Raw genomic sequence first — 25,647 nt, 5'->3', positions numbered from 1 at the left:
CTATACATATCAACACTGTCCTCTACCAGCCTGCTACCATCACTACTATACATATCAACACTGTCCTCTACCATCACTACTATACATATCAACACTGTCCTCTACCAGCCTGCTACCACCACTACTATACATATCAACACTGTCCTCTACCACCACTACTATACATATCAACACTGTCCTCTACCAGCCTGCTACCATCACTACTATACATATCAACACTGTCCTCTACCATCACTACTATACATATCAACACTGTCCTCCACCAGCCTGCTACCACCACTACTATACATATCAACACTGTCCTCTACCATCACTACTATACATATCAACACTGTCCTCTACCACCACTACTATACATATCAACACTGTCCTCCACCAGCCTGCTACCACCACTACTATACATATCAACACTGTCCTCTACCACCACTACTATACATATCAACACTGTCCTCCACCAGCCTGCTACCACCACTACTATACATATCAACACTGTCCTCCACCAGCCTGCTACCACCACTACTATACATATCAACACTGTCCTCTACCATCACTACTATACATATCAACACTGTCCTCTACCATCACTACTATACATATCAACACTGTCCTCCACCAGCCTGCTACCACCACTACTATACATATCAACACTGTCCTCTACCACCACTACTATACATATCAACACTGTCCTCTACCATCACTACTATACATATCAACACTGTCCTCCACCAGCCTGCTACCATCACTACTATACATATCAACACTGTCTTCTACCAGCCTGCTACCATCACTACTATACATATCAACACTGTCCTCTACCAGCCTGCTACCATCACTACTATACATATCAACACTGTCCTCTACCAGCCTGCTACCATCACTACTATACATATCAACACTGTCCTCTACCATCACTACTATACATATCAACACTGTCCTCTACTATACATATCAACACTGTCCTCTACCAGCCTGCTACCATCACTACTATACATATCAACACTGTCCTCTACCAGCCTGCTACCACCACTACTATACATATCAACACGGTCCTCTACCATCACTACTATACATATCAACACTGTCCTCTACCATCACTACTATACATATCAACACTGTCCTCTACCACCACTACTATACATATCAACACTGTCCTCTACCATCACTACTATACATATCAACACTGTCCTCTACCATCACTACTATACATATCAACACTGTCCTCTACCATCACTACTATACATATCAACACTGTCCTCTACCAGCCTGCTACCATCACTACTATACATATCAACACTGTCCTCTACCAGCCTGCTACCACCACTACTATACATATCAACACTGTCCTCTACCATCACTACTATACATATCAACACTGTCCTCCACCAGCCTGCTACCACCGCTACTATACATATCAACACTGTCCTCTACCAGCCTGCTACCATCACTACTATACATATCAACACTGTCCTCCACCAGCCTGCTACCACCACTACTATACATATCAACACTGTCCTCTAGCATCACTACTATACATATCAACACTGTCCTCCACCAGCCTGCTACCATCACTACTATACATATCAACACTGTCTTCTACCAGCCTGCTACCATCACTACTATACATATCAACACTGTCCTCTACCAGCCTGCTACCATCACTACTATACATATCAACACTGTCCTCTACCAGCCTGCTACCATCACTACTATACATATCAACACTGTCCTCTACCATCACTACTATACATATCAACACTGTCCTCTACTATACATATCAACACTGTCCTCTACCAGCCTGCTACCATCACTACTATACATATCAACACTGTCCTCTACTATACATATCAACACTGTCCTCTACCAGCCTGCTACCATCACTACTATACATATCAACACTGTCCTCTACCATCACTACTATACATATCAACACTGTCCTCTACTATACATATCAACACTGTCCTCTACCAGCCTGCTACCATCACTACTATACATATCAACACTGTCCTCTACTATACATATCAACACTGTCCTCTACCAGCCTGCTACCATCACTACTATACATATCAACACTGTCCTCTACCATCACTACTATACATATCAACACTGTCCTCTACTATACATATCAACACTGTCCTCTACCAGCCTGCTACCATCACTACTATACATATCAACACTGTCCTCTACCATCACTACTATACATATCAACACTGTCCTCTACTATACATATCAACACTGTCCTCTACCAGCCTGCTACCATCACTACTATACATATCAACACTGTCCTCTACTATACATATCAACACTGTCCTCTACCAGCCTGCTACCATCACTACTATACATATCAACACTGTCCTCTACCATCACTACTATACATATCAACACTGTCCTCTACCACCACTACTATACATATCAACACTGTCCTCTACCATCACTACTATACATATCAACACTGTCCTCTACCATCACTACTATACATATCAACACTGTCCTCTACCATCACTACTATACATATCAACACTGTCCTCTACCAGCCTGCTACCATCACTACTATACATATCAACACTGTCCTCTACCAGCCTGCTACCACCACTACTATACATATCAACACTGTCCTCTACCATCACTACTATACATATCAACACTGTCCTCTACCAGCCTGCTACCACCACTACTATACATATCAACACTGTCCTCTACCAGCCTGCTACCACCACTACTATACATATCAACACTGTCCTCTACCAGCCTGCTACCACCACTACTATACATATCAACACTGTCCTCTACCAGCCTGCTACCACCACTACTATACATATCAACACTGTCCTCTACCAGCCTGCTACCACCACTACTATACATATCAACACTGTCCTCTACCAGCCTGCTACCACCACTATTATACATATCAACACTGTCCTCCACCAGCCTGCTACCACCACTACTATACATATCAACACTGTCCTCTACCAGCCTGCTACCATCACTACTATACATATCAACACTGTCCTCTACCAGCCTGCTACCACCACTACTATACATATCAACACTGTCCTCTACCAGCCTGCTACCACCACTACTATACATATCAACACTGTCCTCTACCAGCCTGCTACCATCACTACTATACATATCAACACTGTCCTCTACCACCACTACTATACATATCAACACTGTCCTCTACCAGCCTGCTACCATCACTACTATACATATCAACACTGTCCTCTACCATCACTACTATACATATCAACACTGTCCTCTACCATCACTACTATACATATCAACACTGTCCTCTACCAGCCTGCTACCACCACTACTATACATATCAACACTGTCCTCTACCATCACTACTATACATATCAACACTGTCCTCTACCAGCCTGCTACCACCACTACTATACATATCAACACTGTCCTCTACCATCACTACTATACATATCAACACTGTCCTCTACCATCACTACTATACATATCAACACTGTCCTCTACCATCACTACTATACATATCAACACTGTCCTCTACCAGCCTGCTACCATCACTACTATACATATCAACACTGTCCTCTACCATCACTACTATACATATCAACACTGTCCTCTACCATCACTACTATACATATCAACACTGTCCTCTACCAGCCTGCTACCACCACTACTATACATATCAACACTGTCCTCTACCATCACTACTATACATATCAACACTGTCCTCTACCATCACTACTATACATATCAACACTGTCCTCTACCAGCCTGCTACCACCACTACTATACATATCAACACTGTCCTCTACCAGCCTGCTACCACCACTACTATACATATCAACACTGTCCTCTACCATCACTACTATACATATCAACACTGTCCTCTACCATCACTACTATACATATCAACACTGTCCTCTACCATCACTACTATACATATCAACACTGTCCTCTACCATCACTACTATACATATCAACACTGTCCTCTACCATCACTACTATACATATCAACACTGTCCTCTACCATCACTACTATACATATCAACACTGTCCTCTACCACCACTACTATACATATCAACACTGTCCTCTACCATCACTACTATACATATCAACACTGTCCTCTACCAGCCTGCTACCACCACTACTATACATATCAACACTGTCCTCCACCAGCCTGCTACCATCACTACTATACATATCAACACTGTCCTCTACCATCACTACTATACATATCAACACTGTCTTCATACAGACTGAACATCAGAAGACTGGTTTGGAGTTAGACTTACTTGGGTCTAGACGGATGGACTGTCTGGCTGCGTACCATTGAGGATCTGAGACAGACAGACAGACAAGGGCGGGAGGGAGACCAGACAGAGAAAGAAGACAGACAGACGGACAAGGGCGGGAGGGAGACCAGACAGAGAAAGAAGACAGACAGACGGACAAGGGCGGGAGGGAGACCAGACAAGTAGAGGGACAGACAGAGAAAGAAGACAGACACACAGACAACAGTGGGGGGGTAAACTGTTTAGCTTTATTTAATTGAAATACTGTATATTGAAGTGAATTTAATTGAATTTAATTGTATTAGAATGTGCTGCTGTGTGATGTCAATCTAAGGTCGTACTCACGGCTTTTGTGGAACATAGACTTGATCTCCCCAATAGTGGCATTTGGCTCAACCTGCAAAATCAAGAGAGATGAGTGGGACACACACACCCCCCCTCCCCTCATTGCCCTTTCATGTGATTACCAGTAAATTTAGCTCTAGCTCTGGCCACACCCCCTGGGTACTGGGTATCAAACAGCTGGTATTATTACCACACACACACACAGCATAAATATAACAGACACATACAGCGCCAAAACACACACACAGTTAAAGCCACACCGCAACAACAATCCCACAAAGACAAACTGACAAATGACGCACAGACAAGACCATGTGTGCATCATTTGACGCACACACAACCATTTAACAGCGGCCCCTCCCAGATTGATGCCAAGTCTGGAGGTTTAGGGGCGTGCGCTGAACCCTGTTCCCCCAGCCAGACTGCCTCATCCTGGGGGCTTAGCCCTCACATACCCCCCTAACTCCAGTCAGCAGGGACTGGATGGTTCTGCCCAGCCTGGGCCACTTTGGCCAATACTAATCGCCGGGCAGAGGAATAACGGACAGTCCTTACTGGCTAGTTGATAAGGACTAGTTGATAAGGACTAGGTGTTTGTACAAAGACTGTACTGAAGGTGGGTCACAACAGTCAAACTGAAAGGTTCTTAACACTGGACTCCCCACTAGGCTACTCCATTCTTTTTGGCATCCTGACAACATTCACCAGACATTCTACTACTACTGTATTTGTCTGTGACATCACAGAGGTCTTCCCTCAGACATTCTATTCTCTTTATGACATCACCAAGTTCCTCTCCAGACATTCTAGTCTACTTATGACATCACAGGTCTTCCCCAGATATTCTACTCTCTCATAAATAGAATCTCTGATGTCATAACATTGCAGGTCTCCAAGATATTCTAGTGTCTTCATGACATCACAGAGGTCTTTCCCAGAGATTCTACTCTTTATAAAAATCACAAAAAAGTATTCTCCAGACGTTATTTAATCTTTATGACATCACAGAGGTGAGGTCTTCAAGAGATTATAGTCTACTTGTGACATCACAGGTCTCTCCCAGACATTCTAGTCTCTTTATGACTTCACCCCAGACATTCCAAATCATTTACTTGACAACATTAGATTAGAATAACTTTATTCAACTCCACCAATATAAAATTCTAATAACCAAATCAAATACTCACTCCCACATCAAAGCCCTACTTCAGGAATCTCTATTTTCCAGGGGGCCGCAGTCTAAAGTGGGGGATGACGTGGCCATGGAAACTGTGTTAAGCTGAGAACAGGTCTCAGAGCAGTGGTAATCCTGCGAGGACGTGACCTGATACCTTGCAGCTCCTGTATGCCCTACTAATATCACACCAACACCATACAGAACCTAATACAGTGCTATTAAAACTATAACACCATGCTAAACCTAGCTAGGTGTTCCACCTGTCATTTAACCATCAGTCTATAACACCATGCTAAACCTAGCTAGGTGTTCCACCTGTCATTTAAACATCAGTCTATAACACCATGCTAAACCTAGCTAGGTGTTCCACCTGTCATTTAACCATCTGTCTATAACACCATGCTAAACCTAGCTAGGTGTTCCACCTGTCATTTAACCATCTGTCTATAACACCATGCTAAACCTAGCTAGGTGTTCCACCTGTCATTTAACCATCAGTCTATAACACCATGCTAAACCTAGCTAGGTGTTCCACCTGTCATTTAACCATCAGTCTATAACACCATGCTAAACCTAGCTAGGTGTTCCACCTGTCATTTAACCATCAGTCTATAACACCATGCTAAACCTAGCTAGGTGTTCCACCTGTCATTTAACCATCAGTCTATAACACCATGCTAAACCTAGCTAGGTGTTCCACCTGTCATTTAACCATCAGTCTATAACACCATGCTAAACCTAGCTAGGTGTTCCACCTGTCATTTAACCATCTGTCTATAACACCATGCTAAACCTAGCTAGGTGTTCCACCTGTCATTTAACCATCAGTCTATAACACCATGCTAAACCTAGCTAGGTGTTCCACCTGTCATTTAACCATCTGTCTATAACACCATGCTAAACCTAGCTAGGTGTTCCACCTGTCATTTAACCATCAGTCTATAACACCATGCTAAACCTAGCTAGGTGTTCCACCTGTCATTTAACCATCAGTCTATAACACCATGCTAAACCTAGCTAGGTGTTACACCTGTCATTTAACCATCGGTCTATAACACCATGCTAAACCTAGCTAGGTGTTACACCTGCCATTTAACCATCAGTCTATAACACCATGCTAATAGAGAGGAGTTTTAACCTCTAAGCCATAAGAATGATAGTTCACTACAGTACTAGGTAGTACTGACCACTATGGGCCGTTCTGGCTCAGACAAGGTCCAGGTTGTACCTGGAGCTACACAGCACTATAGTGACTGACTGGGCTCAGAGAGACAGACAGCACTTCTGACCGGAGTACAGTGGAGCGTCCTACATTAGACTAATAGTCCTATCTAGCCTGCACCTGTTGCACTATTTAACACAGAGACACACACAGATAGACGTACACACACAGATATAGACGTCCCCCCACATACACACACCAGTATTTGTGAAGCCGTCTTACCTTGTCCAGGAAGCAGAGTTTGTCCTTGGTCTTGGCATCCAGAATCTCCACCTCAAAGAAAACCACAGCTTTCTTAGCCTTCTTAGCTTTGGGCCGTTTAACGGGGGGTGCTGGCACTCCTGGGGCACTCCCCGGACCAGCCTTTTTGTGGGTAGCCCCCTCTAGTACTACGGTATCCATATCCACACTCCTCCACCACGAGCCTCTCTATTTAATCCCTTTGTCTGGAAAAATACCTTTTTCTTAATTCCCTCAGTTTGAGCGAAGAGAGGAGCGCCTGGTTTCAGCTGTGGAAATAAATCTCTTTCTCTCCCCCTCGTTCGCTCCGTCGGTTTTCCTCCCACCCCTCCCTCTCTTCATCCTTTCTATCATTCGGTCACCCCCCACTTCTCATTCCTTCTCTCCTGGCACGCTGGCTGCTTTATTTAACCCCACCCCCACACAGCCCTGCTCCCCTTTGAAGTCATTTACACCAGGGAACAAAGTTTAAAGAACAGTAAGGAAAGTTGATGCATTCCTGTGTCGAGTTGATTATGAACCCCCCCCATTATGATACCCGAGCACCCCCCTCCCCAGTCTAGAAGGAAGTATGTGTTGTCAGTCCCCCCCCATTATGATACCCGAGCACCCCCCTCCCCAGTCTAGAAGGAAGTATGTGTTGTCAGTCCCCCCCCACAGCTAAATAAAAAGCTCTGCGTAAGCAACCCTCTCCCTACCTCCACACCTTCCCTATCCCTCCCCCCCCCCCCCCCCCCCACACACAGAGTAGGGTGATAATACTCCAGAGACTCATGGCTTAGTTGGGGGAATTCTCCTCCGTTCAACCCCTCCAATAATGTCAGGAACCATCACCCTTAACCCTTATGTTCCTAGATACGTCGGTCCAATATCAATTTACTATGTTAACAATCACGCCAAGACTTCAAATGTACACCAAACAAAAACCATTGATTTCAAAGATAAACCATACAACTCTATGCACAAGGACTACTTTTAAACATGTCAGAACGTTTTACAAAAACACCTTTACAGGAAGAACTGTGCAGATACAATGTTTGGTAACAGAATAAAACTGAGGGAGATTTTACTCCAATTCAGTTACCAAACTTTGCATATTTACAGTTTCTCCAGCAAATACTTATTTTATTTACTGTGTAAATTATTCAAAGTAGTCCTTGTGCACACAGTGCCTTGTGAAAGTATTCATCCCCCTTGGCATTTTTCCTATTTTGTTGATTTTGTTTTTTTTGGGGGGGGGGGTTGTATCATTTGATTTAGACAACATGCCTACCACTTTGAAGATGCAAAATATTTTGTGAAAGACATAAGACAAAAAATATATAGAAACTTGAGCGTGCATAACTATTCACCCCCCCAAAGTCAATACTTTGTAGAGACACCTTTTGCAGCAATTACAGCTGCAAGTCTCTTGGGATGTCTCTATAAGCTTGGCACATCTAGCCACTGGGATTTTTGCCCATTCTTCAAGGCAAAACTGGTCCAGCTCCTTCAAGTTAGATCAGTTCCGCTGGTGTACAGCAAGCTTTAAGTCATACCACAGATTCTCAATTGGATTGAGGTCTGGGCTTTGACTAGGCCATTCCAAGGCATTTAAATGTGTCCCCTTAAACCACTCAAGTGTTGCTTTAGCAGTACACTTAGGGTCATTGTCCTGCTGGAAAGTGAACCTCCGTGCCAGTCTCAAATCTCTGGAAGACAAACAGGTTTTCCTCAAAAATGTCCCTGTATTCAGCACCATCCATCATTCCTTCAATTCTGACCAGTTTCCCAGTCCCTGCTGATGGAAAAGCATGATGCTGCCACCAACATGCTTCACTGTGGGGATGGTGTTCTCGAGGTGACAAGAGGTGTTGAGTTTGTGCCAGACATAGCGTTTTCCTTGATGGCCAAAAAGCTCCATTTTAGTTTCATCTGACCAGAGTACCTTCTTCCATATGTTTGGAGATTCTCCCACATGCCTTTTGGGGAACGCCAAATGTGTTTGCTTATTTTTTTTCCTGGCCACTCTTCCGTAAAGCCCAGCTCTGTGGAGTGTACGGCTTAAAGTGGTCCTATGGACAGATACTCCAATCTCCGCTGTGGAGCTTTGCAGCTCCTTCAGGGTTATCTTTGGTCTCTTTGTTGCCTCTCTGGTTAATGCCCTCCTTGCCTGGTCCATGAGTTTTGGTGTGCGGCCCTCTCTTGGCAGGTTTGTTTTGGTGCCATATTTTTTAATAATGGATTTAAATGGTGCTCCGTGGGACGTTCAAAGTTTTGGATATTTTTTTTATAACCCAACCCTGATCTGTACTTCTAAACAACTTTGTCCCTGACCTGTTTGGAGAGCTCCTTGGTCTTCATGGTGCCGCCCCTTAGTGGTGTTGCAGACTCTGGGGCCTTTCAGAACAGATACAGATGTGTGTATATATATACACACACACACACACACACACACACAGATCATGTGACACTTAGATTGCACACAGGTAGACTTTATTTAATTAATTATGTGACTTCTGAAGGTAATTAGTTGCACCAGATCTTATTTAGGGGCTTCATAGCAAAGTGGGTGAATACATATGCACACACCACTTTTCAATTTTTTTGAATTTTTTAAAACAAGTTACTTTTTTTCATTTCACCAATTTGGACTATCTTTTGTATGTCCATTACATGAAATCCAAATAAAAATCAATTTAAATTACAAGTTGTAATGCAACAAAATAGGAAAAAGGGGGGTGAATACTTTTGCAAGGCACTGTAGAGTTGTATGGTTTTCTAAACTTTGAAATCAATGGTTTTTGTTTGATATACATTTTGAAAGTGAAAAATCTGAGTCTACGCAAATCCATTACTGTAGAACTGCCCAGTGCTTTAGTCCACACACACACACACACACACACACACACACACACACACACACACACACACACACACACACACACACACACACACACACACACACACACACACACACACACACACACACACACACACACACACACACACACACACACACACACACACGCCAGGCATGGCTAGGATTTCTCTAGCTATTTAAACACCCCCCCCCCTTCCATCGCCTCTACCCCCTGTCTATATAAAGACCCCCCCTGGCCTTTCCTTGTGCTGGGGGTCTAAAGCAATACTGGATAGACAACTGTCATCGCTGGGGCAGTGTTAGGGTAGGGCTGGGGTAGGGGTAGTGTTAGGGTAGGGGTAGTGTTAGGGTAGGGGTGGGGTAGAGTTAGGGTAGGGCTGGGGTAGTGTTAGGGTAGGGGTAGTGTTAGGTTAGGGGTAGTGTTAGGGTAGGGCTTGGGTAGTGTTAGGGTAGGGGTAGTGTTAGGGTAGGGTTTGGGTAGTGTTAGGGTAGGGGTAGTGTTAGGGTAGGGCTGGGGTAGTGTTAGGGTAGGGTAGTATTAGGGTAGGGTAGTATTAGGGTAGGGGTAGTGTTAGGGTAGTGTTAGGGTAGGGCTGGGGTAGTGTTAGGGTAGGGGTAGCGTTAGGGTAGGGGTAGCGTTAGGGTATGGCTGGGGTAGTGTTAGGGTAGGGCTGGGGTAATGTTAGGGTAGGGTAGTGTTAGGGTAGTGTTAGGGTAGGGTAGTGTTAGGGTAGGGTAGTGTTGGGGTAGGACTGGGGTAGTGTTGGGGTAGGACTGGGGTAGTGTTGGGGTAGGACTGGGGTAAAACGTGGAGCTCTAGAGTAGGACAGCATTGGAACTAGCTAAATTCAAGACTCGGGTAGTAGTGCAAGTTGGAGTAGTGCTGTGCTGCCATGATTGAGTGTGGGAAAGACAGAGGGATTCGTAGAACACTCCAGCTCATTATAGTGCACTAATAGTTCTCTCTCTACAGGTTGACAGATGGTGTATCTCCAGTCTACTGGACTCTGGCTCCTGGCATCTCCACACCTGCCTTCTCACTTGCACACAGGTCAGTGTTAATGATTAATATTATTTACTGGTTGTAATAAGCACAGAAATGCACTGTGAGCTTAGCACAACGTTCTCTATGGACAGACCTGATGCTGATGGAGTGGACTAGCAACTGATCTACAGTCAGGTATATTCTACCACCCGAATGGTTAATATTAGCATTGTGCGTATAGTAATCTGATCCTAGATCTGTGGTATGGTGGAATGAGTGTCCATCTTCTCCAATGTGTGTGTTGTCAGTGCAGCGAAGCAGCAGGTGTCATGCCTAGGTTTATTTTTACTATTACAGTGCTTTGGCTCCACCTTGTGGATATGTGTTATAACTACATCAGCAGTGATTTTGTGTTGTGATAAATGTAATTCATTGGAGATCAATTGGATTCAAGATGGATGCAGACAGTAATCTTGTTGATTGTTAGCAATCCTTTCCTGATGGCCAATGATGCTTTGATACGGTCCCAACATGTATTCTATAGTCAAATGCACATCTTACCAGTGCAATAACATGTTTATATTGGGCTTACTGCAGACTAATGTAGATATTACTGTAGCCTGCTTGTATGTTAGCTAACTACGGCCTCCAAGAGTTGTGGACCTTTCTGTCAGAACACTAGGTTACATTGTAGCAGGCTAGCTGGTTCCAGCTCCTCTCAAGCTGTTCTGTCCCCTCAATTACTACATTAGACAGACAGAAAGTTCTTGGAATGATAACCTCCCAGTGCATATAGGGATCAGACAGACCTGGGTTGAAGTATGATAACCTCCCAGTGCATATAGGTATCAGACAGACCTGGGTTGAAGTATGATCACCTCCCAGTGCATATAGGTATCAGACAGACCTGGGTTGAAGTATGATCACCTCCCAGTGCATATAGGTATCAGACAGACCTGGGTTGAAGTATGATCACCTCCCAGTGCATATAGGTATCAGACAGACCTGGGTTGAAGTATGATCACCTCCCAGTGCATATAGGTATCAGACAGACCTGGGATGAAGTATGATAACCTCCCAGTGCATATAGGGATCAGACAGACCTGGGTTGAAGTATGATAACCTCCCAGTGCATATAGGTATCAGACAGACCTGGGATGAAGTATGATAACCTCCCAGTGCATATAGGTATCAGACAGACCTGGGTTGAAGTATGATCACCTCCCAGTGCATATAGGTATCAGACAGACCTGGGTTGAAGTATGATCACCTCCCAGTGCATATAGGTATCAGACAGACCTGGGTTGAAGTATGATAACCTCCCAGTGCACATAGGTATCAGACAGACCTGGGTTGAAGTATGATCACCTCCCAGTGCATATAGGTATCAGACAGACCTGGGTTGAAGTATGATAACCTCCCAGTGCATATAGGTATCAGACAGACCTGGGTTGAAGTATGATAACCTCCCAGTGCATATAGGTATCAGACAGACCTGGGTTGAAGTATGATAACCTCCCAGTGCATATAGGTATCAGACAGACCTGGGTTTGAAGTATGATCACCTCCCAGTGCATATAGGTATCAGACAGACCTGGGTTTGAAGTATGATCACCTCCCAGTGCATATTTTGTATCAGACAGACCTGGGTTGAAGTACTATTTGAAATTATTTCGAAAAACATTATTTGCTTGACTGAGCTTGCCGGGCTTTAACAGACCAATGGAATAGTCCAATAGCTGCAACAGATACCCATCTACAACTCTAGATAGGCTAGAGAGCAAACTCTCAAAGTATTGGAACGATTTCAAATACTATTTGAACCCAGGTCTGGTATGAGGAGGAGGAGACATGGGGGGGCGGGAACCCACTGGTCGGGCACTTTAACTCTACACAACTCCCCAAACTGGCTCCTTCACATCCTGCCCATTGGGTTTGGTCGGCACACCTGCTGTAGCTTCAGTCCTGGCAGCCATGACAACACCTGCTGTAGCTAGCTAGCCTGCAGTCTAGAAAGCGGTTTTAAAATCTGACTGTAGGAGGATTAACTCCCCTCTAGACACTGATTTAAGATCAGGTTGTATGCGATTACCCCCAAATGGCTAAGGTTAGGTTTAGTGGGGGTTAATCTGGTCCTAGATCTGTGTGTATTAGGTCTGCGAGAGCCACAAGGACAGCACATGTAGAGGTACATGTCTATGGGTCTGTCTGCCTATACAGCCATGAGAGTGAAGGTGGTCATGTGTTTCAGAGGACATAGCGACTACAATTATTGCCTGTTTGCTATGCATTTATCATAAAGTAACCTGTGGGCTTTGATATGATTAAATACGCATCATTGCATGCAGTCTTTCTTGCTTACCATATAACTTTGTCTCGTATTTGTGATTGAAAAACTTAAGTCTACGAGGCTATGTGCAATAGGAGTTTAGATTTAAGCTAGGCCTAGTTGTGTCATCACTTCACTCTCCTTTATGCAGATCAACAATGTCAGTCAGTCTGATATGAGACGCAGTGGTCTCTGTGTTCATACAGTAAATTAGTGTAACGGTCAACATTTCTACCCAAGAGGCTACATTATTTTACGACAACTCTCCCCACAAGGTTAGATTTGTTGCGCACTTGACTGTTCACCTGCAATGATAGTAGCTGCCCTGCAATGAAGCAACAATGCCGAGATAAGAAATATTCCGCGTTCCAATCCACCAGCGGTGGCGCAGCCTAGTTTATGCATTGTGAGAAAAGAACGACTGGTAAATAGATAAATAAACTAGTAACCTATCTGTTTGGATCGCTGTTTGTTGTGTAAGTAGAAGTGATAGGCTGTGTCCGTGATGTGTGAATTGCAGGCAAGTAGGCTACAACTTCGACCAGAGTCCACAAGCACACCACACGGGCTGGAGGCTTTGACATCCGAGTGAGCTAGTCTCTGTTCTCCAGCGTGTCCTACCATCCTACATCTGACCGGTGGGAAACGAACGGACAATCTTACAACCGGTATGAAACAGTCAGAAATATAATGTACAGAATCCCGATGAAAGGTTTAGAGTTACAGCGGATACTATCTTACCTCGTAATGCTTCATCTTGGCAGTTTGTGCTCGCTCTCATCCAAGGTGAGTGACGGGTCGTGCCTTCCAATCAGAGCAAGAGGAAGCGTTGAGGTCCCCAATTGGTCCAATGATTGGAAAGTCCAATGGTTACCTCTTTAATATCACGTCCAATCAATGTGTCGGAAAGCTAAGTAGATATGCCTTACTTCCCGTACTGTAGCCAATGGGGGAGTAGATTCCCACAATGGAGTGATCCGTTTGGACAAATGGAGATGCGGGGTAAATTGTATAAGCAGGTGATTATGTTAGTAAATCTTATGTTATCAACACCAGGGCAAGCTATATACTGACTTTACAGATCAGCGATTTTAGTTCCTAGATTACTGACTGTTATATTGGGCAAGCGGTGGTTTTCAAAAGCAGCACGGCTGTTTGCCAAGGATATGCCTAGACCTCTTTGTGGGTATTTGACCAAGAAGAGGCTAGTAATGTTGAAATAACGTCATTATTTAAATTGAGAAAGGACAGGGCTCAACCTAACGCATAGTACCTCTAAACCTGAAGCATAGTGTAATAAATGATGTTTTTTATGTGACTTTAACCCATAGCTACAATGCTGACATAATGCCTTTTTACTAAAGTAGACTTTGTTGTAATACTTTGCTGCACCCCACAGATGAACTCGTTCTGCCTGTGCCAGATACTAACCTCACTCCCACACACACACACAGAGAGAGATGGCTGACACAAACCATTGATGAGCACTGATAAGGCAGGGGGGCGCTCTGACCTCAGGGGGGCGCTCTGACCTCAGGCGCCAGTTGCTGGTGTCTGCATCAACATCTTGTCAATACAAGAGACAACCCAGACCAGCATGGCACTCAACGAGCACGCGCATGCATACACACACACACACACACACACACACACACACAAACCCCTGTTTCAGGCGGGAGTTCCACGAACAAAGAACATTACCATGAACCAATGAGACATTGATATCAGCCTGAAGGGGACGATCCTCCACTACCGACGACCAGTCAGCAGCACGAGCTGCCAGAATCTACCTACGTCATTACCTGTATAAAATGCATTGGACACTATGTATGGGGACTCCATTTTGATAGTTCGCTAGGAACTTGAAAAACGGAGCCGTGCAGCACGATTTGTCAGATATCTTCACATCTGAATAAACTGTCTTACTATATACCGATCCACCCTGTCCAGCGTTTTAACTTCGTCTCATTTCTCTAGTAACTGTAACATCAACTTTTGACAATAGCGAGGACTAAACCTATAGTTCCAACAAAAGCGACAGACAAACCACATTATGAGGGCATCAGTTTTGTTCAGGGGATCCATAAAGCTTTTCATCTGCGCAGTTTGCAGACACATTGTGATACATTTTGTTCACTAACACGATTCTTAGTACTTTTGATACATCCAGTGAGTCAACACTGTATCTGCCACCACACGCACACACACCCACACACACACACACACACACACACACACACACACACACACACACACACAGAGACAAACACACACACACACACACACACACACACACACACACACACACACACACACACAGAGACAAACACACACACACACACACACACACACACACACACACACACACACACACACACACACACACACACACACACACGGTGAGATTTCTATAAGGAAGGCGTGGTTGAGTTTCCTAGACTACAGAGGCGTGTCCTATCGAACTTTCAAACTCAGTGACGCTCCAGTGGGCGTGGTCGGTCCCAGGAACTTTCGTCCGACAGGAGCTGAGCTGCGTCCAGACTCTTCCTGATGTTGCTAGAAAATTCTCGAACTTTCTGCGCGGGTATAAACTAGAATGGGTCCCAAGCGGAGTGTCGAGCTGAGCTGACAGAACGGTAGCGTTCTTCAACAGTATGTGTGCAGTTCAGGTTAGGCTTTCATACGTTTATTTACCACTGCCTGCAAGCGGACCAGCGCATTTAAAGAGAGACCCGTCTACCTTGTGTGAATTTTATTGACAGTCAGCACAGGCTCAAGCAAGGGAACTTTAAACTATTTCTCGCAGCTTTTCGGAATAAACACACCGACAGCTAAATGGTCAACATGGGTAAAGACTACTATAATGTCCTGGGCATACAGAAAGGAGCGACGGAGGACGAGATCAAGAAGGCTTATCGTAAGCAGGCTCTGCGTTACCACCCGGATAAAAACAAGGCTCCTAAAGCCGAGGATAAGTTTAAAGAAATAGCTGAAGCTTATGACGTTCTGAGCGACCCACAGAAAAAGGACATTTACGACCGATTCGGTGAAGAAGGTAAGTGTTATATTTAATTACCAGACGCAACATGTTATTATTGAAAGTGATGAATAAATACACTTTGTTTTTCCAAGTGCTTTAGTTAGGTAGGCCTATCGGAAACGATTTCAAAGCGGCGATTATAAAGATGTAAAGCTGAATCATTGTCGCTGGATATTTTGATGAGTATTAAGGGGAAAAGGCATTTCAAGATCTCTCTCAAGAACCTGCCTCTTTCCTCTGATCATCTACTCTTCTTCAGTGGTGCTGAAATCGTTGTTGTATTTCTAGTGTTCTAACGCATTGGGCCACAGAAGTTCCAAAAACAAACGCTATATGCTTAAAACAAACCAAGCAACACCTCATACGCCTACCCTCCTTGGCCTGTGTGAGCAACAACTTATAAGCCTACCTTTCTTAGCCTATGTGAGCTATATTTTATAACTAGAAAGGGCAAGACACAGCAGGCTTATTGTATCTATCAGTTTTTTTCCCCTTCTCCATTCGTATGATTGTGCTGCAAGGGATTCGCGAGTTCCAACAAGAATCCCTTGCAGCACAATCATAAGATTGGAGAAGGAAAAAAACGGATAGATACAATAACACTGCTGATTGGCTGCACGCCAAGAGCGGAGAGGTGCGCGCCCACTACTGGAAGGTTCGGGCGCTGACGTCACAGCGGGGCGGAGAGTTTGACTTTGACAGTTTGGCACGAGCCTGTCAGCGAGCTTCTCAAACGACAGATGGTGTGGGTGTTGGTTGTGGTTCCTAGTACCTACAGGAGACCGAGGTTACAACGGTGCTGCTGTGTTCTTATCAGTTGTCTTTAAGGACCAGGCTAGATAACTCAACGGTCAAGCTGCATTATTCCGTGTATAGCAACATACACTGTAGACCACAGGAGGTTGGTGGCACCTTAATTGGGGAGGACGGGCTCATGGTAATGACTGTGGTGGAATGGTATCAAATCCATCAGACACATTGTTTCCAGGTGTCTGATGCCGTTCCATTTGGTCCGTTCCAGCCATTATTATGAGCCGTCCTCCCCTCAGCAGCCTCCCATCTAGCCCTCCACACAGAGCGTTCCTCCCATCTAGCCCTCCACACAGAGCGTTCCTCCCATCTAGCCCTCCACACAGAGCGTTCCTCCCATCTAGCCCTCCACACAGAGCGTTCCTCCCATCTAGCCCTCCACACAGAGCGTTCCTCCCATCTAGCCCTCCACACAGAGCGTTCCTCCCATCTAGCCCTCCACACAGAGCGTTCCTCCCATCTAGCCCTCCACACAGAGCGTTCCTCCCATCTAGCCCTCCACACAGAGCGTTCCTCCCATCTAGCCCTCCACACAGACGCATTGTTCCTCCCATCTAGCCCTCCACACAGAGCGTTCCTCCCATCTAGCCCTCCACACAGAGCGTTCCTCCCATCTAGCCCTCCACACAGACACATTGTTCCTCCCATCTAGCCCTCCACACAGAGCGTTCCTCCCATCTAGCCCTCCACACAGAGCGTTCCTCCCATCTAGCCCTCCACACAGACACATTGTTCCTCCCATCTAGCCCTCCACACAGACACATTGTTCCTCCCATCTAGCCCTCCACACAGAGCGTTCCTCCCATCTAGCCCTCCACACAGAGCGTTCCTCCCATCTAGCCCTCCACACAGACACATTGTTCCTCCCATCTAGCCCTCCACACAGAGCGTTCCTCCCATCTAGCCCTCCACACAGACGCATTGTTCCTCCCATCTAGCCCTCCACACAGAGCGTTCCTCCCATCTAGCCCTCCACACAGAGCGTTCCTCCCATCTAGCCCTCCACACAGAGCGTTCCTCCCATCTAGCCCTCCACACAGAGCGTTCCTCCCATCTAGCCCTCCACACAGACGCATTGTTCCTCCCATCTAGCCCTCCACACAGACGCATTGTTCCTCCCATCTAGCCCTCCACACAGACGCATTGTTCCTCCCATCTAGCCCTCCACACAGACGCATTGTTCCTCCCATCTAGCCCTCCACACAGACGCATTGTTCCTCCCATCTAGCCCTCCACACAGAGCGTTCCTCCCATCTAGCCCTCCACACAGAGCGTTCCTCCCATCTAGCCCTCCACACAGACGCATTGTTCCTCCCATCTAGCCCTCCACACAGAGCGTTCCTCCCATCTAGCCCTCCACACAGAGCGTTCCTCCCATCTAGCCCTCCACACAGAGCGTTCCTCCCATCTAGCCCTCCACACAGACACATTGTTCCTCCCATCTAGCCCTCCACACAGAGCGTTCCTCCCATCTAGCCCTCCACACAGACGCGTCGTTCCTCCCATCTAGCCCTCCACACAGACGCATTGTTCCTCCCATCTAGCCCTCCACACAGAGCGTTCCTCCCATCTAGCCCTCCACACAGAGCGTTCCTCCCATCTAGCCCTCCACACAGAGCGTTCCTCCCATCTAGCCCTCCACACAGAGCGTTCCTCCCATCTAGCCCTCCACACAGACACATTGTTCCTCCCATCTAGCCCTCCACACAGAGCGTTCCTCCCATCTAGCCCTCCACACAGACGCGTCGTTCCTCCCATCTAGCCCTCCACACAGACGCGTTGTTCCTCCCATCTAGCCCTCCACACAGAGCGTTCCTCCCATCTAGCCCTCCACACAGACGCATTGTTCCTCCCATCTAGCCCTCCACACAGACGCATTGTTCCTCCCATCTAGCCCTCCACACAGAGCGTTCCTCCCATCTAGCCCTCCACACAGAGCGTTCCTCCCATCTAGCCCTCCACACAGAGCGTTCCTCCCATCTAGCCCTCCACACAGAGCGTTCCTCCCATCTAGCCCTCCACACAGACGCATTGTTCCTCCCATCTAGCCCTCCACACAGAGCGTTCCTCCCATCTAGCCCTCCACACAGAGCGTTCCTCCCATCTAGCCCTCCACACAGAGCGTTCCTCCCATCTAGCCCTCCACACAGACGCATTGTTCCTCCCATCTAGCCCTCCACACAGAGCGTTCCTCCCATCTAGCCCTCCACACAGACGCATTGTTCCTCCCATCTAGCCCTCCACACAGAGCGTTCCTCTCATCTAACCCTCCACACAGACGCGTCGTTCCTCCCATCTAGCCCTCCACACAGAGCGTTCCTCCCATCTAGCCCTCCACACAGACGCATTGTTCCTCCCATCTAGCCCTCCACACAGACGCATTGTTCCTCCCATCTAGCCCTCCACACAGAGCGTTCCTCCCATCTAGCCCTCCACACAGAGCGTTCCTCCCATCTAGCCCTCCACACAGAGCGTTCCTCCCATCTAGCCCTCCACACAGAGCGTTCCTCCCATCTAGCCCTCCACACAGAGCGTTCCTCCCATCTAGCCCTCCACACAGACGCGTCGTTCCTCCCATCTAGCCCTCCACACAGACACGTTGTTTCCACACCCATGGGTGCCACTGCACATAGAAAATGTTTACACAACTTCTATTGAAAGAAGTCTGGACCAGAGCCACAAATGTTTAACTCTCCCTCTCTCTCTCCAGGGTTGAAGGGAGGAGGCCCCCCAGGAGGAGGGGGTGTTCCCGGGGGCCCTAGTTTCAGCTACTCCTTCCAGGGTGACCCCCACGCCATCTTCGCCGAGTTCTTCGGGGGCCGGAGCCCCTTCGACCAGTTCTTCCCCCGAAACGGCGGGGGCCCAGACGGGGACAACATGGACACTGACGATCCCTTCGCCCGTTTCGGGATGGGGGGGTTCCCCCGTTCCTTCAGCACAGGGATGGGGGGAGGGGGGATGGGGGGGCAGATGGTTGAGAAGCACCAGGACCCACCCGTGCTCCACGACCTCAGGGTGACCTTAGAGGAGGTTGGTTGGTTGACTTATTTAATTTGACAATTCAAAGTATCCATATACACACAGCACATCATACAAGGTTAAAGTTGTCTAGGAAAACACCATGAAGTCCATGCCTCATTTCCATCGTGGTCCTTTTTCCAGGTGCTCTCAGGCTGCACGAAGAGAATGAAGATCTCCCACAAGCGGCTGAACGCAGACCGACGGACCATCCGGATGGAGGACAAGATCCTGGAGGTGGAGATAAAGAAGGGATGGAAGGAGGGGACGAAGGTCACCTTCCCTAAAGAGGGCGACGAGACGCCGACTAACATCCCGGCGGACGTGGTGTTCGTGGTCAAGGATAAGCCACACCCGGTGTTCCGGCGAGACGGCTCTGACATCGTTTACCCCGCCAAGGTCTCCCTCAGAGAGGTAAGGCAGAGTGATCTGAACTTTAACTAAACTAAATATACTTTTTTGTATACGTTGTTCTCCGAGTGCTTGCTAAAACAAATTGATAGTACATAGAATGACAATAATTCTTGAACCTACAGACAACTGTTTGTACGTAGACTAGAGTGATGAAGTGTTGAAGTGTAACATCTCTCCCCCTATTCTCTCCCTCCCTCCCTCTCCCTCCCTCTCTCTCTCTCTCCTTCAGGCGCTGTGCGGCTGTACGGTCATCGCCCCCACGTTGGACGGCAGGACAGTAACCGTGACGACAGGGGATGTGGTGCGTCCGGGGATGAAACGACGCATCACGGGGGAGGGGCTTCCTCTGCCCAAGCGGCCCGATCGCCGCGGTGACCTGCTGGTGGAGTACGAGGTGGCGTTTCCGGAGAGACTGAGTCAGAGTGCCAAGGAGACCATCGCACAGGTGCTTCCACCCTAGTCCTGATCGCTATGAACTATGAACTTGTTAAGGACAAACCGGACGGAGCCGACGAACAGTGAAAAGCAACAGGTGGCTGTCCTCCCTATCGCCTCTGACCAAAGAACGTTTACCGCTGCCATTTTCTGTTCATTTCCAGACCATTCTGCGTGTTGAATCACCATCGTTCGTCGACACCCATCAGGTGACCTACTGCGCACGGCCAACGTTCGTTACGGGGTCTCTTGTCCTTTAGTTGAGAACTGCCACTTTGGACCTCGTGAGTCCACTTCAGAACCACTCGTGAACTGATGAAAAACCTGCAACCCATATTCAAAAAGTATCTTAGAGTAGGCATGCTGATCTAGGATCAGTGTAGCCTTTTAGATAATAATGCATGTGACTACATGGACAGGGGGGCACCTGATCCCAGACCAGCACTCCTGCACTGTAGAACCAGAGAACATCATATACATGTTGTTTAGCTTCCTTTAGTATGAGCCTCTCTTTAGCTCTACTTCCCCACTGGTGAATGTTGCCATGTGCAGACGAGAGCCATTGGCTTATTAGCAGTGGTTTCCAAACCTCTCCTCTGGGACCCTCAGACATGTAACACCACGTTGTTGTAGCCCTGAACTAGCTCACCTGATTCACCTAGTCAAGGGATTGATGCTTGGTTGATATGAGAGAGAGATGTGAGAATGAATGGATTCTATTTGACTCCCTCTCCAAGACATTTACTGCCAGAGAGACTGTTGGAGTAAGAGATCACCTGATTCACCTAGTCAAGGGCTTGATGATTGGTTGACTAATGTAATCAGGTGTTCTGGCTCTTGAGTAGATATCCATTCGTCTGTGAGTCCCCCAGGAGAGGTTTGAAAACTCCTGTTTTGGGGGATTAGATTGTATCTCTAGGTGGCGTTTCTTTTGTAGATGACGTCTCTTCATGTACCGATTCTAGGGGTTTAGGTATCATGGGTGGTTTTCATGGTTCTGGATTCTGATGAAATCAATAGAAAGTATTGCCACTGATCAATACCCATAGTCTGATCAATACCCATAGTCTGATCAATACCCATAGTCTGATCAATACCCATAGTCTGATCAATACCCACAGTCTGATCAATACCCACAGTCTGATCAATACCCACAGTCTGATCAATACCCACAGTCTGATAATACCCACAGTCTGATCAATACCCACAGTCTGATCAATACCCACAGTCTGATCAATACCCACAGTCTGATCAATACCCACAGCCTGATCAATACCCATAGTCTGATCAATACCCACAGTCTGATCAATACCCACAGTCTGATCAATACCCACAGTCTGATCAATACCCACAGTCTGATCAATACCCACAGTCTGATCAATACCCACAGTCTGATAATACCCACAGTCTGATAATACCCACAGTCTGATAATACCCGTAGTCATTGGTTTAGAAGAGAAACAATGCTATTTGAATGCATAGAAATATAATATATAGAACGGACCTTCCCATTCAAGTCGATGCTGATTCTATTTCTATGCTTAAAAGGTCTTTACTTTTCCAGGATGCCAACACTAACAGGGTGGAGGGAAGTGTGAGTGAGAGGTGTGTGTTTCAGCTAGTGTGTATGAGTTAGCTGACTAGGTGAACTTTTTGTACAGAAATGGTTGGAATGTGTGACTTGCTGTAGGATCTGGGCTTTGTATTTTGCAACTGTTGGATTGTGTACTATCATGAGATAGGATGTTAGCACAGTAACCATGGGAGATATAGGCTTTCATGTTATACCCATAGCATTCCTCTTTACTGAATATTATACACAACATGTATTGTTGCTACCTGTTGTTGATGCAGTAAGTGAGAACTGTCCAGAAACTGATATAAAGCTATGTTTATCGAGCAAAGAATATCAACTTTTGCTTTGTAATGATCTATGCATTTAAATGAAAGATCCCTCACCTCAATATAGAGGCCATTATTTCTCCTTCACAACAGGAACTAGTTTTTATATTTAAATCATGTAATTTAGATTTAAGGAATACCTTTAAGAGAACGTTAACCCTGGACAGAATCTTCTACAACTGCAACCAGACTTGGGATTTCTTAGTTTACTAAACATTTCCCACGTATGTATTATATTTCTGAACAGTTTTCTATACACAGAATGTATTTTCTACATAACTTTCATAAGTAAATAAAGTCTGTTTTCTTCTAGATAAACGGATCCTTGTTTCTCTTTCTGGAAAGATGTGATGAACGTGTTATAACAGTGTCTGGTATGAAGACGTCTCTTGGCTTGAGACGCGCTGGGGCCTCTTCTCAGCCTGTGTCTCTGTATGCTGATGACTCAACGCTATACACGTCAGCTGCCACAGCCAGTGGTGTTATAACAGTGTGATCTGGTGACTCAACACTATACACGTCAGCTACCACAGCCAGTGGTGTTATAACAGTGTGATCTGATGACTCAACACTATACACGTCAGCTGCCACAGCCAGTGGTGTTGTAACAGTGTGATCTGATGACTCAACACTATACACGTCAGCTGCCACAGCCAGTGGTGTTATAACAGTGTGATCTGATGACTCAACACTATACACGTCAGCTACCACAGCCAGTGAAATCACTGCAGCGCTTTACTAAGAGCTGCAGTCAGTTTCAGAATGGGCGGCAAGAAATAAGTCCTAAATGATTTAGAAAACTAATAGCGTTGTATTTGGCACAAATCATTCACTAAACCCTAAATTGAGCAAGTTGAGGAGACTAAACTGCTTGTAGTAACCCTGTATTGTAAACTGTCATGGTCAAAACATATTGTTTTGTCCAGTCGTGTGGTCAGGCGCCACAAAGAAAGTCTTAGGCAAATTAGAATTGTCCCAGAATAAAGCAGCATGGCTGGCTCTTAAATGTACACAGAGAGCTAACATTAATACTATGCATGTCAATCTCTCCTGGCTCAAAGTGGAGGAGAGATTAACTTCATCAATACTTGTATTTGTGAAAAGTATTGACATGTTGAATGCAGCGAGCTGTCTGTTTAAACTACTAGCACACAGCTCAGACACCCATGCATACCCCACAAGACATGCCACCTGAGGTCTGTTTAAACTACTAGCACACAGCTCAGACACCCATGCATACCCCACAAGACATGCCACCAGAGGTCCAGAACAGACTATGGGAGGCGCACAGTACTACATAGAGCCATGGCTACATGGAACTCTATTCCACATCAAGGAACTGATGTGAGCAGTAAAATCAGATTTAAAAACCAGGCAAAACTACACCTTATGGAACAGCAGGGACTGTGAAGAGACACACACATGCAGACAAACACATGATAACATACGCACTCCACACACACACACGTACAGTACACATGTATATTGTGTTGTAGAGTAGTGGCCTGAGGGAGCACACTGTGTTGTAGATATGTCATGTTTTTAGATTTGCATATTACTGCCTTAATGTTGCTGGACCCCAGGAAGTGTAGCTGCTGCCTTGGCAGGAACTAATGAGGATCCATAATAAACCCCAGGAAGAGTAGCTGCTGCCTTGGCAGGAACTAATGGGGATCCATAATAAACCCCAAGAAGAGTAGCTGCTGCCTTGGCTGGAACTAATGAGGATCCATAATAAACCCCAGGAAGAGTAGCTGCTGCCTCGGCTGGAACTAATGGGGATCCATAATAAACCCCAGGAAGAGTAGCTGCTGCCTTGGCAGGAACTAACGAGGATCCATAATAAACCCCAGGAAGAGTAGATTCTGCCTTGGCAGGAACTAATGAGGAGTAAAGGTAAAGGTAAAAGGTAAAAAAAAAAGTAAAGGTAAAAGTAGCTCATTTAAAAAGTACTCAGAGTAAAAGTAATTGATTTACTTAAAAAAAAACATTGACCTTGATAATTTTGCTAAGGTTACATGTACGTTGTTACACATGACCTTGTCCATGCATCAACTTAGAAAAGGAAGAGAGGAAATGAATGTACAGTAGGAACTAAGTTGATTTATTTTCTGAGTTGTAACAAGGCACATCTGTGTGTAAAAAAATAAAGGATTTGTCAAAAATATACTATTAACATTTGAAAATAAACTTTACATTCAAAGAAATTAAAACGTTTTGAATCATTAACAAGGTAATTTTGACCAGGTCTCTCTTGAAAAAATTGATTTTATCTCAATGAGAAAAACCTGAATAAATAAAGGTTAAATATATATATTTTTAAAATAAACAAGCAATAGAAAAAGAGTCCTAAACAATGAAGCTGCCAGACTTCAATCTACTTCAGACTCCAGAAACAAACAGATCTAATTATTTCACCCATTCAATCCCTCATTCACCCCTCTGTCACTTCTTGTTTGTCCTTGGGACCGGCTGACATTCACTCAATCACCCATTCACAAGGTTTCACTCACTCACTCAATCACTCACTCACTCTTTCCCTCCCTCATTTACTTCATCACTCACAAACTCCCACTTTCACTCAATATCCTACTA

The 25,647-nt window shown here is 45.7% G+C and overlaps 2 protein-coding genes across 4 annotated transcripts in view; one reads left to right on the top strand and one right to left on the bottom strand.

The window, feature by feature from the left end:
• LOC139568236 (very-long-chain enoyl-CoA reductase) overlaps positions 1 to 14,287 on the bottom strand; it is a 45,015-nt gene extending 30,728 nt beyond the window's left edge. For 2 of the 3 annotated variants that reach the window (XM_071389987.1, XM_071389988.1), the window contains exons 1-4: positions 14,175 to 14,287; positions 7,239 to 7,289; positions 4,618 to 4,669; positions 4,273 to 4,317 (exon numbers count right to left, since the gene is read on the bottom strand). In XM_071389987.1, the coding sequence (XP_071246088.1) occupies positions 4,273 to 4,317; positions 4,618 to 4,669; positions 7,239 to 7,289; positions 14,175 to 14,189 (163 nt within the window). In that variant the 5' untranslated portion in view covers positions 14,190 to 14,287. Of the gene's footprint in view, positions 1 to 4,272; positions 4,318 to 4,617; positions 4,670 to 7,238; positions 7,520 to 14,174 lie in introns of those variants that run through there. The other variant, XM_071389986.1, reaches the window with a different exon arrangement.
• Positions 14,288 to 15,965: 1,678 nt separating this feature from the next.
• LOC139568235 (dnaJ homolog subfamily B member 1-like) lies at positions 15,966 to 22,462 on the top strand. The gene is made up of 4 exons (XM_071389985.1): positions 15,966 to 16,488; positions 19,994 to 20,313; positions 20,446 to 20,715; positions 20,945 to 22,462. The coding sequence occupies exons 1-4, from the start codon at positions 16,269 to 16,271 to the stop codon at positions 21,173 to 21,175; spliced, it is 1,041 nt and encodes a 346-aa protein (XP_071246086.1). The 5' UTR covers positions 15,966 to 16,268; the 3' UTR covers positions 21,176 to 22,462.
• Positions 22,463 to 25,647: the final 3,185 nt, after the last annotated feature.

The sequence above is a fragment of the Salvelinus alpinus genome, chromosome 2 (genome assembly GCF_045679555.1).
Source record: "Salvelinus alpinus chromosome 2, SLU_Salpinus.1, whole genome shotgun sequence".
Taxonomy (NCBI): domain Eukaryota; kingdom Metazoa; phylum Chordata; class Actinopteri; order Salmoniformes; family Salmonidae; genus Salvelinus; species Salvelinus alpinus.
This window is presented reverse-complemented; position numbering and strand designations above follow the sequence as displayed.

Coding starts and splice junctions, on each gene's coding strand:
- LOC139568235 (XM_071389985.1), top strand. CDS start 16,269: ATGGTCAACATGGGTAAAGACTACTATAATGTCCTGGGCATACAGAAA. Junction 16,489..19,993: donor CGACCGATTCGGTGAAGAAG/GTAAGTGTTATA, acceptor CTCTCTCTCCAG/GGTTGAAGGGAGGAGGCCCC. Junction 20,314..20,445: donor TCAGGGTGACCTTAGAGGAG/GTTGGTTGGTTG, acceptor TCCTTTTTCCAG/GTGCTCTCAGGCTGCACGAA.